Below are 14748 nucleotides of genomic sequence, written 5' to 3'. Positions count from 1 at the left end.
CCAAGCACCTCTCGCGTTATATTGGACACAGCATTATAACGGAGCACGTTATATTGGAGTTACAGTGTAACAATGATGATGTAAAATGATTTCAACAAATTTGCAGCTTCATTCCCAGCAATCATCATTTCTTGACAATTAGCCTTTCCTGCTCAGAAGCAAAATGCAAATGGCAGTAAGCAACCAGCATACATCCAAACAGCCTTCGAATAACTGTCCATCTGTTCAGGTTTTATGCTGTTTGCTGCTCATCACTTCAGAGGGGGTAGTCACTTGGTAGTCAAGATGGAAAATGCAGAGACAGGTATTTTTCGCTGTTTTACATCCTTGATTACTTTTGTATAATTTTTAAATGACGCTCAATTTCCAGTCATATCAGTAAGAAAGTGCTTATGTCTTATTAAAATTCGCTTTTATTTCATCTTTACTCGCTGTGAATGTGGAGCATGGAGCGGTTATTAGGTCATCCCGCTAAGAATTTTCTTAGGGAGTAAATTCGAGATTATTTTTATAAAATAAACACGCTAGTAACGCTATGCTGATATGGCTGGAAAATGATCGGCATTTAAAAATAAACACAATTAATAAAGGGTACAGAAGGCGAAAAATACCTGTCTTGGATGGACATCGCCCTCTTAACTATTATGTGATCACCCCTTCTGACTATCTAAGGGTTGGAAATGAAGCCTTTCGAATGTTAATCTAGTAAGAAAGATCTTCAATTTATTTTAATTTTCTAAAGGACTACAAATGCGTAAATATGTGTATTTATGCATTAAAGGGTGACAGCAATAATCAGATCAGATATTCAAGAGATAACCATGCAAGAATGCATGACTTCTTGTCTGTGAGCTTCTGTGTATCATATGGTTTTTTCCTGTTTTTCGCTGCTCATCAGACGATTACATGCCACAGTCCCCGTTGTTTGGGAAACCACTCTCTGAACAACACGTTTATTTACCGTATTACGAGGGTGGGCTCAAGAATCGTAAGTCTCGGTGTTAGATATCGTGGCTTGCCTCAAGGTAGACCATTATACAGTTTTCAGTTGCGAATGCTGCATTGCCCATACATATCATGATAACGGTTTAATTTTTTTTTCACATTATTTATTTTTCATTGGAATGTGTTGTTTTATGTGCATTTTTCTTTAGCTGTCTATATTGTTTTCCAGTCATAAAACAGCCATGTTAAGGAAAGTTGATTTACTTGTGCTTAGTACTTGAATACAATTCCATAAGTAGTTTATAACCAATGTTGTTGTAAAATCAAATTTGTTCATGAATACAGCAAAACAAATTACCTTTAATGGTTATCATTTGTGCGGCTATGCAATTATGACTTTTGTAAAATACTGACTGTGATTTTTTTTATTGTCTAATTAAGATCCATTTGAATATTATATGCAGGTAAATTTTGTCTGCAAAAAAGTTGTCTTATATTCTGGAAAAATACAGTATCTTTATCTATTTTATTTATTTGTAAATGAATAACGGCTGTATAATATAACGTGAGCTTGGCCATTTTAACTGTGTTATAATTTTTGGAGAAACCTAACAGCATAATGCACCTTGTCTAAATGAGATAATGTTGCCTTTTATGTAACTTTTAACTGAAACAACATGGTTAAAATGATTATCATAAAATTTGTGACAAAAACTATTGTAAAGCAATTTAGATCGATTTGCATTTGGAATCTACCTAGATAAGGCATGAGGCCTTTCAGGGAAAACTGGACTGAATGCATCAGCGTAAAGTGCCATCCCAGCTTAGCTTTTGAAGTCTGCACAAGTTTAATCAGGGATTACACTTTCAGCTTTTATGGGATTTTTCGTTTACAGGAAGTCCCTTCCAACTGAAAATCCAGTTAAGGCTGAAAGGATCGTCCCTAATTAGCCTGTGCGGACTTCACAGGCTATTCTTAGACATACTTAATGCACATGCATTAAGCCCAGTTTTTGCAGACTGCGGCTCAACGAATTCTGTTTCATCAAGGTGCATGGCTGCAAAGTCTTCTGGCTGTGTTAAAAATAGATCTACAGGAGAAATGGAATCAATACTGGCAGCAGAGACATTTCCCTGATTATGTTATATTGTCACCAAGCCAGTATACAATTATTTCAAATATAAAACGCTCTCTGAACATTATTGTTGTTTTGGATATTTCCGCTTTCGCTGTATGTAAGTTTTAGATAAAATGTTGTCTTGGCCCCCATGTTTGCCTTTTGTGCAAGTTTATTTTATATTATTTTAGTTTTGTCTTGTGTGGCATAGAGCTTAATATATAAACTTATTTTTTTTATAATGACCTTGAGTAGAATTTTTTTGTAGCAGAAATGGTGAATCTTCATATGTTGTCATTCGATTATCTCTTCCTACACACAGTTATACATAATTGGTATCAACTAAAAGCACTGGGACCTGCAGTTAAATAGAGGCATATGTTCTGTCAATTTAGAACTAATTTTGTAGTGGATTCTTTGGTCTTGGTTTGATACAAGGTGAAGGCTGTATATTATCATATATCATAGAAGACTCAAAGCTTTGACATTCATATTATTTTTAAGTTCACTGGGTTGCAAAATTATATATCAGACTAGCTCTAGGAAAACATGGCTTAACACATGTGTGTATAGTGTCGTACCAGATTAGCCTGTGCAGTCTAATAAGGGATTATACTTTCTACCTAAAGTGAATTTTAGTTTAGTAGGGGCTTTCTTCAAACAAAGAATTTCATAAAAGCGGAAAGTGTTGTGCCTGATTAGCCTGTGGGGACTGCACAGTCTATTTTGTGATTTGTGATGACACTTTACACACATGAATTTAGTGCCGTTTTCTCAGAGCACCACCCATATATTAGTGAAGTGTGATCTTCACCAAAAGAATATACCAAAAAGGAATTGTTATCATGGTTTATTTCAATTATAGGCATATTATTGGTTGTAAAGCTTTGCATGGAAAATATGCATATATAAATTAATGCAGCGCATGCAGTTGAAGTTTTCCCATAAACTAACACATGCTAATAACGTAAACATAAAATGTACTACATAATTTTCTGCATTAGTGATTTTTTTCTTGTACCTGCTTGTTACTGTTAATTTATATGATTTAAAAAAGATTAATTGTGCCTTCATATTTTGTTTTCAAATATATGTTACTAAAAAAAACAATAACACTTGTCATGTCATACTCCACTTCTTTGTACACACTTTTTTTAATCTACTCTGATTTTATTGTGACTCTAAAATTAGAACTGGAAAAGCAATGTGTGCCTCAGTGAAGTTTCAGTTAACCCATTTATGCCTAGTGGACTCTCCCATCCTTCTAAATTGAATCAATTTATTTTCAAATTTAGGGTTGTCTAGTATATGTATTTCTTTATTTAGAATATTTCTTACAGAAATTCCTATAAGCAAACAGCGCAGACCCTGATGAGACGCTGCATCATGTGGCGTCTCATCTGGGTCTACGCTGTTTGCCAAGGCCTTTTTTCTAGACGCTAGTAGGGCTGCAACGGGTACCCGAAATATCCTATGATATCGGATCCAACTTCAGATTCGCGGGTACGGATCCACCCCTGGAAATTTTGGTTCCGAATATTTATTTTCATAGTTGTATGTAACCTAGCGCTGTTTTCTTGAGTATTGTTTGTATGCAGACTGGTTCTGTTTAAAAGATAAAAGATACATATAATAGTCGATGTTTATTGATGTGTGACAGTCAAATAGCAGATCATTCGAGATCCTTCGCCTTTTATTGCCTAAGAGTGTCATTGGACATTCCGTAAAGCAAAACTAATTTAAAATCATGGAGGATTTACACATGACAAATGCAATTCCTAATGGATATAAGTAAGTTTTCAATCCTTATTGTCTTTCTGAGTTGTATTAAAAACAACAGTAATGGATCCAGTGTGGCTGGAAAGTTATTCAGGTAAATTTTGCATAATTTCGCGACCTGTCAAATTGTGTTGCTGCATGATGTATTGTCTTGAAAGCATCTTTCTTCATATACTAAGTTAAAATGCTATCTTGTGATGCAAGGAACCTCAATACCCTGTGAGAGAATCTACTCCACAGCAGGAGACCTCATCAGTGCTCATAGGGCTTGCCTGGACCCGGACAATGTTGATATGTTAATTTTTGTGAAAACAAACATCAAACTGCATGAACAGTGAAAAGTGTATGTTAACGAGCAAACTATTATGTGAATAGGTGTTGAGGTTTCGTTTTATTCTGACATTGCTACAATGTTAAACGAGAATTTTGTTTTTTGTTAATAAATGTTTAATGTTTTTAGTCAAATTATACGTCTAAAACATTGATTTCTTTAATTTGGACAGAATTTCTTATTTTCTCTTAGTTTATCTAAGGGATCCGGATCCGAAAAACATCCGTAGAAACCTTATTTGGATTCGGATCCAAACACATTTTTTGGATGCGTTGCAGCCCTAGACGCTAGGCATAAATGGGTTAAAATACCCATCTTTCATAAGTGCTACAACATGAGTTCAAGATGAAAATATTGTAGTTTAAACAGAATTTCTTATTAGGCATGACAGTTAAGCGTTTAAACCTTGAAATACAAATGCCACATTTGTTCTCCAGTTCTGGAGGTTGAAATCATACCCATGTTGCTGTCATGTAAGTCAATCAATTAGATCCATGGCAACCAGAAGTGTGTTGTTTTGTTTTCCAGGAGATGACAATCTGTCTGAGAGGGCGGGCAGTGTTTCACCGCTAAACACTTCCTATGACAAGGTGGGTTCATGTGCTCTGTTCAGTGACCTTTTGCAATGACATTGACCTTTAAATTTGTTGACCTTCATTATTTTGCTGGGAGCGGGCAAGCAGTGTTTTTCCGCTTAACACTCTCTTTTACAAGATGGGTTCATGGTCTGTTTTGTTTAGTGACCCTTCGCATTGACCTTGACCTTTAATTTTTTACCTTGACATTTTAATTATAATTGCCATTTGAGATTTTGACTTTTTTAATGTTTATTTTTTTTGGTAATTATTGGTTCAATGAGACACTATGTTCGATTTGTACATTGATGAACATGACCATCATTGACCTTTTTTGACATCTTGTGCATACACCTTGACCCATTTTCTTGACCTTGACGTCTTCATTTTAGTTAGCTACATCATGTAGGAATGATTTTGGTTTAATTGTTGTTGGTTTAAGATCGAATTGAATATAATTATCTGATATGTGTATTGAATACATCTGATGAATCTGTGCAAGATGAATGTTAACAGATGTTTAACCTTGACCCAGTTTTACATTGTTGAAAAGGTAAGGGGTATGATCGCAGCAAGTTTGTCAGTAATTTTGAAATAGCCAGAAAAGTGAAAGGTGAGTACAGGTCAGTGGTAGCCATGTGGAATTAGTTAAACATTTGATATTGTACACTTTTTACCCTCATATCATTGTATATATTGTAAAGTATTTCAGTATATATTTTGTTAGGTTTTATTATATATTTATTGTTTTAGTATTTATTTATGGCAAGCTTTTCTTCTATGGCCGTTCTCAGGTGAAATAATCAAAGTACAATAGTGACTCTTTGTGTCCTATACCAGCTGAATGGCTTAACATTATTTATTGCATTTAAATTATTGATGAGAAGGAATGCAATCAACTACATGTTTCATGTGAAGTTCAAAAAGTAAATCCCGCAGACTGCAACGGTCCTCCATTTTGTAAAAAAGTCATCAGTGAAAGCCTTGTTTGGTTAAGGTTGAGTTGCATTCTATAATAATGATCATTATGACGTGATGAAATGTTATTTTCCCAGTTGTATTTATGTATATTTTTATAGAACACAACACGTAAATCAATAGCTTGCTTCCATTACTAGTAGATACATGAATGATAACTCACCAATGTATTGTCACAAGTGATAAATCAATATAAAAGTTTCCAGCAGTTCTTATATATTTCATGAGTGCATTGTATGTGTGTCTAGATTGTTTTATGTCATCAAAACTTAAAAAAAGTACACACTTTTCTCAGACGTTATGTCATCTCGATGAACACACTTTAACTCCAGGTCAAGAAATAAAGAATCATTGAGACCCTCTGTAAAAAGGTTACATGTTGTTTTGTCTCTAAGAAAATTACAAAAACCATATTTTCTCACCTTTGCATCAAAGGTTGAGGTGTGTAAGGATGCATGTGATACAAATCTAATAAACTCCTTATGTTTCATGCTTAAAGCCTTGGTCAAAGTTGGCCTTTCATTTAGATTTGCGGTCAGTTCTTGAAAGAAATTAATCAATTGAAGAATATTATTTGGAATTTTTTTTTCAAGTACTTTCACTGAGTATTATGTTTTTATACCTCCATCATAAGACAATACTAAACGAGATTTTTCCTTTAATTTTTAGAAATAAAACCATTATTGTTAGAAATACACGAAACAATTCTTGGCCATAGGAGAAAATCGTTCTTTCAAAGTGCTTCGACAATTGTCATGTTTGTTATTCGTATTTTGTTTTCACTCCATCTCATTAAAATCATCTCCTGACCGGACGCTACTGAACTATCCATGGACTGAGACACATATGGGAGCGAATGTTGGGATTTGATTTCAATGAGACTGATTAGCTAGCACTAGACTTGTCTTTTCACTCTAGAGGGGAGGCGAAATATCCAGTTTGCCCAACTTTTTCGATTTAAACAATTGTTGTTAGCATAATGTATTATTCATTTTGGCATGTTAGTTAAGGCATTGTTTATTGAAATTCTGAAGAATTGCCTCTTGTTTGTAAAATTGTGTACATTGTATAGTCAATTTTGGTAAAAAATTAACCTTTTTGTACATAAAATCTTTAGGGGAAAAATGCTTCATTGAAATTTGTCTCTACATGAGTAACATTATTGTTGATTATATGCCTTAAACAGACCCATTCTTAAAGCGAAATGGTACGAAAATTGCCAATATCCCAAAAAAAAATGTTTTTTTTAAACAGAAGTGTCTAATGATTATTATATCTCAAATTTATTGCAATTACATCTAACAAATCCAGAAAAGTAACTTGCAGTCTGTTCAGGTTTTATGCTGTTTGCTGCTCATGAGTGTCTAAGGGTTGGAAATAAAGCCTTTAAAACTAAAATACAGTTAGAAAGATCTTTAATTAAATTTAATTGTCTAAGGGTCTACAAATGCATCAAAGTAACGTATCTAAGTGGTAAAGGGTTAAGCTGGGAAGTTGGTTTTCGCCAGCCCTGGAGCCTCTTTGTCAGCATGCTATGTTGTTCAGCTTGGCCTACGTGTGCTTTCCTCCGTACAGGATGTTGTCATGCGCGTACCAAGCGCAACCGAAGACAGCCGACGGCGCATGAAGAGCGAGATAGGCACCGCTCTCCACTACCCCTCGTACCTGGAACGAGGGCCGGACTACGAGGCAGAAATGCGATACTACAGTGGGGACCCATTTTCACCGAAAGATAAGGTACATGCAAACAGGTTAATGCACACATAAGGTGCGTCCTATGTGGTGGAAGGAAATAGTACACACTTGGTTTTGCAGTGTTGTGTAAATGGGTGCGTTTGTGTTTCCAAGGGATAGGAGACTTTCTATCACTGTGTGACTCTGAGGCAAGTTAAAATGTATTTTTTTTATACATATATTTGGTTTCATAAGCGTTACTTTGTGTAACAGATTTATTGTGCAATTGGAACAACTAGGTTTCATGATGAATATGTTAATTGTGTCAGACAGTTAAATTAAAGGCACAGAAAATGTATTTCATGTAATCTTCAGTACAAATACTATTTTTTCACACTGTTTTGTTTGAATTATGTCCTTGTACACGGTGGCTACTTTCTCTGGTTAATAGGCAAAAATCTTTCTGGAAACATTCTGACTGGAAATTACCAGTGAAAAATTTAACAATTTCTGTAGCCACCCTGTTGTACATGTGCTTATTTTTTTTTATTTTGTTCTTTTGTGTGTGCTTTTTTCTGTTGTTCACACTGTTGTTTTTCGGCACTGTCAGGATCATAGGTCAGGGGATTACTCCACTCTGGGATCCTCAGACTTCTCCACCCTTGGAAGGGATAGTGGCGTAGAAGGCTCGAAAATAATTCGCTCAGTAGATGCGAGCCAAAATTCACTTGATGCTGATGACTATATTAATGAAGATTCTTTAAAAAAGGTAAACAACTGCTCCCCAAACTGCTTCTGCGGTTGGAACAGAGTTTGCTCCCTTGTTACTGCAGAAACCATGGATGTTTTTCTCTTAGATGCAATGGCTTCATTATCCATGCTTGGCTTGTTATAAATAGGATATATAGCGAAAATTACGTAGAATGTTTGTCGAAATTACATGAAATGTTTATAGTGTTAATGCTTTATATACTTAATGAAAGTTAGCATACAGTTGCCAGGTGTTTGACGGTTAATTTCTCTATACTGCATGAAAGCAAAATGTGGTTGAAGTGGCATATTTGAAAATGAATGATCATTTAAGGAAAGAGCAAAATTATTTTAAATATGGCTTTTCTATAACTTGTGTTGTATTAGCTGTTACGTTGCTTCTGAAAATGACAGTTATCAGGATGTAAAAGAAGAGGGCAAGCTAATTCCCTAGATATGAGCTGTACTCTGCAAATACAGGACTCAATGCATGTGTGAAAAGTGTCTTCTTAGATTAGCCTGTGCAGTCATCACAGGCTAATAAGGGAAAACTCTCTCTGTCTAAACTGGATTTTTGCTAAAAAGTTACTCTTTTAAACGAAAAATTACTATAAAAGTGGAACGTGTGGTCCATGATTAGCCTGTGGAACAAAACTGAAATTTCATGCATTAAAGTTTGACAGTTTAACAAGTCGATATTTAACTTTGGTGATGGGTCCTTGGTTACTGGTAGCACATTTAAAGTTGTAATAATTATACCTGCAAGTTGATCTCAGGAGAGCTCAATTGTTAATTGTTTATTGAGAACATATATTTTTGCACTTGCACATAATGTTTTGTAATTTTATAACCAGAAATGTAAGCCAATTATGTACTTTTAATGAAGCGAACAGAAAATTAGGTGTCATAGTTTAATAATTGATTGACTTCAGGCATATTTTGGATTGCTTTTGTTTTGTATGAATAATCTGTGTGTACCTTGATATATGACTTTGCTGTGAAAATTAAGTAGTGTTAAATGTTGTAAATATAACACTTTAGTGAAGATGTTTTATAGAAAACATAGTTATTCTTATCAGTATTGTTTGCGGAGCCTTGCGATGGGGAAATGGGACTTAATCCATGTGCGTCAAGTGTCATACCAGATTAACCAGTGCAATCAGTGGCTAAACAGGGACAAAACTTTCCGCCTTAATTGGATTTTCACTTAGAAGAGCCTTCCTTTAAACAAAATACCATAAAAGGGTAAAGTGGAAACCCTGATTAGCCTGGGTGGACTGCACCGGTTTATCATGGTCGACACTTGACATGCATGCATTAAGCCCCGTTTTCATAGAGCAAGGCTGATTTTTGTTATTTAATATCGTCAGCATCTCAGTGGTTTATATCTAGTTTTTGTTGAAAGAGAATACTGAATTCTGTTAATAGGCATATTGATAATTATATATGAAAGAAAGTATATTTAATTTATGTTTAAAATGACACTTTTCGCGAAACCGTCTATACTGGAACCAGATAAAATGTGCATTGTGGGTCATTTTTGTTTGGCCAACTTTAACCAATTCGGATAAAGATATCCAATTCGACTCGCAATTTTAAACAATAGGATAATCACATTGGATAGCATATCCAACAACGGATAAATTTAACCAAAGGTTATCTTTTGGATTAGCTTAAGTTATCCATATTTATACAATTGGCTGCAGGTTTATTTGATTTCCAAAAAAGATATGTGCTGTTCTAGACTATCCCTGTAGGTGTAATTCTATGGTAAGAAGATTAAAAAAGATGTTTGAAGACAATTTTCTTCTACATTTTCTAAAGAATTTAATTAATCCTGACTGTGATGCCATGAATGTTGTGGACATAAAATAAAATTAAAATCAGTAACAGAAATTAGTATTCTCACTGTTTTATTTCTATAACATTTAATACTGTCCTGCTTAGTGTTGTTGCATGCTATTGTTTGTTGTTTGTTTTACTAGCACTCGTTGCTCTACGGTGAGGATTTCTTCGCTCGTAAGTCAGTGCGTCTGATGGAAACTGAGGCTCATGCAGGACGCGATGTAGCCGACACGCGTGGTATAGGTATCCCATCTAAGTCAAGGGCGTACTCTTCCGATCTCGTGGAAGGGTACGACCTGACACACAAGTTTGAGTACCTCCCTGATGACTCCATCCAGCCTCAACAGCAGGTAATTTGATGACCAGCATGCTATTAGATTGGTGGGTGGTAAGTTGGTATCAGAGATTGGTAATTTTGTTTGACATTAGTGACGTTTTTATACTACAACCAAATCTATACCACAGCAATTTCAATGTTCAGGCTCTTCATTTATATTGAATAAATATCACTGAAAGTGCAAGGGTGCATGCCTTGCGACTGGATCTTTGGTAAGATACCAAAGTACTGTTTCTTATGAGGAAACACATTCAATTTTTCCCACATAAGCTTTAGGGTTTTAGAGATAAAATATAAGAAGCAGGGTTTAATATGCCTTTTGCAAAATAGTCAATTGTTATGTATTGACCAGTTTGCCTTACGAAAAATCGATTTCTTTGTAAATACCCATACAATAGCAAAATTAAGAACTCATTTGCGAAAATACACGTTGCTTATCACTGGTTGCACCTCGTTTTGGAGATGAAACAATATACGAGTCAATAGTATTTTCAAGATAGCGGGAAGGACCCGAAGTGTTTTAACGAATCTCCAGAAAGAGGTGATGCCAGTGATTCATGGCCGTGAAATAGTGAAAATTTTCTTCTGAAGAAAGCTTCATGCCAGGGTTGGCCTGCATTTGTTTAAAACTTACTTACGTTGAATACTCTTCTTTTCAGGACTACATGGAGGCAACAATGACTGTGAGTTATGAGGCTCCAATCTTGGCCTCCCACGGGGACCATCGCTATGCGGCTGCGCCGGGAAAGTCCGAGCCTGCGCGCTTCAGCTCTTACAGCGGCTCCTCATTCAACACACCCATGGACCCGGATAACGTCGCAATAGACAAGACTCCTGTGTACTCTGGGTATGTATTTATGATTTGAGCCGCGTTCTGAGAAAACTGGCCTTAATGCATGTGCGTAAAGTGTCTTCCCAGATTAGCTTGTGCAGTCCGCACAGGCTAATCAGGGACGACACTTTCCGCCTAAATTGGATTTTTGCTAAGAAGAGACTTCATTTAAACGAAAAATGTCATAAAAGCGGACAGTGTTGTCCCTGATTAGCCTGTGCCTAATGCACAGGCTAATCTGGGACGACAATTTACGCACAAGCATTATGCCCAGTTTTCTCAGAACACGACTCATTTTTGCTTCTAATACACTTTTGACATACTTATCGCCACTGTAGAATTACAAGAGCAAACTAACCAGTTAACTCCAGGTACATGTTCGCCATCTTTCTATTGTTATTAATTTTGTTTTGATTTCAAAGTAGATATTCTTGTTGCTTTAGCATTATATGGACCAGCTGATATGTTTTAACCCTTTACAGATACGTATTGAACCCTTTACCACTTAGATACGTATTTTTTGGCAGTAACTTGCAGTCTGTTCAGTTTTATGCTGTTTGATACTTATCAGTAACTATAAGGGTTGGAAATGAAGCCTTTAAAACTTGAATTTAGTTAGAAAGGTTTTCAATTAAAGATAACTTTCTAAGGGACTACAAATGCGTCAAAAAACTTATCTAACTGGTAAAGGGTTAAATAAGTATCTAAGTTGTAAAGGGTAAAACTGTGTGAAATCAAAATATGAGCCTTGCTCTGGGTTGTGTTGTTAACCCTTGGCATGCTGGGAAATTTGTCGTCTGCTAAAATGTCTTCTGCTGAATTTCTAAAATTAGCATTTTCTTCGATTTTTTTCAAAGAACACTATCAGAATAGCAAACCGTTTGGATCCTGATGAACGCCACGTTCTGTGGCGTCTCATCTGGATCCAAACTGTTTGCAAAGGCCTTCAAAATTTGGTTCCAGCACTGGAAGAGTTAATGTTGATAAAGTGTTGTCCACAATTAACCTGTGCAGTCTTCACAGGCTATTCAGCGACAATTCTTTCCACCTTAAAGGGGCCTTTTCACAGATTTTGGCATGTATTGAAGTTTGTCTTTAAATACTTTATATTGATAAATGTTAACATTGGACATAAAAAGCTCCAGTAAAAAATCAAGAATAAAATTTTAAAAAAGAAAAAAAGGTAACCCTCAGCAAAACTCGAACAACTGAATCCTAGAGTAAAAAGTCTACGACTTAGACCTCTTGACCATCCGTCCAGATACAATATCAGACGTATTATATACTTTATATATGCAATCCTCACAGTTTCCCAAAATATACCAACAACAACAGAACTCTCCAAATTATTAATTCGTTTCGCATTGCAATGCTTTATAAATTTGGGGTTTTTTAATCGTCAAAAGATGCATATAATGGCTATTTTAGAGCATGTTAAATGTTCAGTTTTACTGTTTTCTCACAAATATCATAACTGAAACGAAAATTGCGGATCTGAAACAACTTTTTTCAATTTTGTCAATTTACCCAAACATGAAAAGGCCCCTTTAACTGGATTTTCACTAAGGAAAGACTTCCTTTAAACAAGAACAAACCCATACAATTGCAAAGTGTCTTCCCTGATTAGTGTATGCAGACTGCTGTGGCTTATCTGGGACAATACATTACCCACATGCATTAAGCCCTGTTTTCCCAGAGCGAGGCTCATAATCATTGTGAACAGATGCATTTCCACTTGCTGGATTTCTTTTTCAATTTTCATATTTTGATTTTGTTTTGCATGCGCAAAATTGATGAAATTATCTTTAGCAAAGCAGTAATATATATTGAAAATAGATAGTTCCTATAATAATATCCTTTTATGTTATCTTGACATGCAGAAAACTTAAATGGAAGAGGTAAATCAATTTCCATTGATTATTTATAAGGAATGCATAATGTGTTGTTGGTGCAGTGTAACCCATTGTTTATAGCATGATATACCAATATCAACACACTTTGGTTCCAGTTATTGTAACAACAAGAATAGTGGGAAAATATAGACCTGATTCTGCTGTAGTATTTTTGTTGAATTATGAAAAATATGTTTTAACAATGGATCTGCTACATGCAAACTATTCATGATAAAATTCATGTGGATAAGTGTAAAGTTCATAAACTTAGAACTCAATTCATAAATATTTGTGCATAAATGCTAAGATCAGGTCAATGTTTTGCACTTAATAATTGTCATGGAATTATAAAGTTGTGTTTTGGTTATGAAATTATCTTCAGCTCTACTTAACTTTATCTTCAATTCGTTTGCACAATTTTGAAAAATTGTATCTCAAAACAGAATATCATTTGTATGTCATTTATGCTTTGTTAAACAAAGTAAACTTATTTCAGATTAAAACTGCCATTTTCTAATATCTATGAACTGATAAATAAAAAATAAGCAGATAACTAAAAAGATTATCTGGTAGGCATTTGTATCTTTAAACTTTACCTTTCCAAGAAAATTAAGTCTACAATATTTTGTGTGTATGTAATATTTTGTGTGGTTTGTTTTGTACCTTATTATAATTTGATCTTAAAACTTTATTTATCCTGTTGATTTGCTTTCATTCATTTCATTTTGTGCTTTACATTTTCAGTTATGCTTTGCTTCACATTTCAATTAATGTTTGGCTTCACAAGTTCAATTATGTAACTATTTACATTTTCATTTGTGCTTTGCTTCACATTTTCATTAATGTTTGGTTTTACATTTTCATTCCTGTTTAACTTTGCTACAAATTTGTATTCATGTTTTGCTTCACATTTTCGTTAAATTAGTTTCATGTGTTTTGTTTAATCTTTATACTTATTTTGTTATCATTTTTCATTTTATTAGCTCAGAAAGAAGGTGAGAAGTTTTGCAATTGGAGTTTGTTTCTGTTTTATCTGCATGAGATGTGATTGTTAGAAATAGATGGGCGATGGGAAGTCCTTGTTTAACCATTTCCTGCTCTGATGGAAAGTGAAAATGGCAACCAGCACATAAACAGAACAGCTTAGGCAGAGGGGGTAATAACGTGATAATCAAGATGGCGACGTTCATGCCGAGGCTGGTATTTTCGCCATTTTATACCCTTTATTACTTGTATTTATTGTTTAAATACTGCTCACTTTCCAGCCATATCAGCAAGATAGTTACTAGCGTTTATTTCGTGTTGATATTCGCTCTTTATCTCGACTTTACTTGTTGCGAAATTTCTTAGCGGGATGACCTGATCAAGAGCTCCACCAAGAAAATTTGCGGGGAGTAAATTCGAGATATATTTTAATACGAAAGAATCGCTTATGATATCACATGTTTACTGATATGGCTGGAAAGTGAGGGTCATTTAAAAAGTAAACAAAAGTAATAAAGGGTATAAAATGGCGAAAAATAATTGTTTCCACATCTTGACTATCACGTGATTACCCCCTCTGTTAGGAGGAATTTGCACTGTGTTCAGATTTTATGCTGTTTGCTGCTCATCAGTATCTTAGGAGTGGAATGGATTGCTTTGAAACTTAAATATAGTAGGAAAGGTTTAATAATTCAATTTGATTTTGAA

General features: G+C 34.9%; 1 protein-coding gene across 8 annotated transcripts in view; it reads left to right on the top strand.

Moving 5' to 3' along the window:
• Nucleotides 1-14748, top strand: part of LOC127868048 (ankyrin-2-like) — a 211708-nt gene that overhangs the window by 68349 nt on the left and 128611 nt on the right. For 7 of the 8 annotated variants that reach the window (XM_052409624.1, XM_052409621.1, XM_052409619.1 and 4 more), the window contains exons 24-30: nt 899-988; nt 4702-4763; nt 7302-7463; nt 8011-8169; nt 10136-10345; nt 10992-11179; nt 13045-13062. In XM_052409624.1, coding sequence (XP_052265584.1) covers nt 899-988; nt 4702-4763; nt 7302-7463; nt 8011-8169; nt 10136-10345; nt 10992-11179; nt 13045-13062 — 889 coding nt within the window. The remainder of the gene's footprint in view (nt 1-898; nt 989-4701; nt 4764-7301; nt 7464-8010; nt 8170-10135; nt 10346-10991; nt 11180-13044; nt 13063-14748) is intronic. The other variant, XM_052409617.1, reaches the window with a different exon arrangement.

Source organism: Dreissena polymorpha, chromosome 2, assembly GCF_020536995.1.
Source record: "Dreissena polymorpha isolate Duluth1 chromosome 2, UMN_Dpol_1.0, whole genome shotgun sequence".
Lineage (NCBI taxonomy): Eukaryota > Metazoa > Mollusca > Bivalvia > Myida > Dreissenidae > Dreissena > Dreissena polymorpha.
Note: the sequence above shows the minus strand (reverse complement) of the source record. Positions and strands in the feature narration are given on the sequence as shown.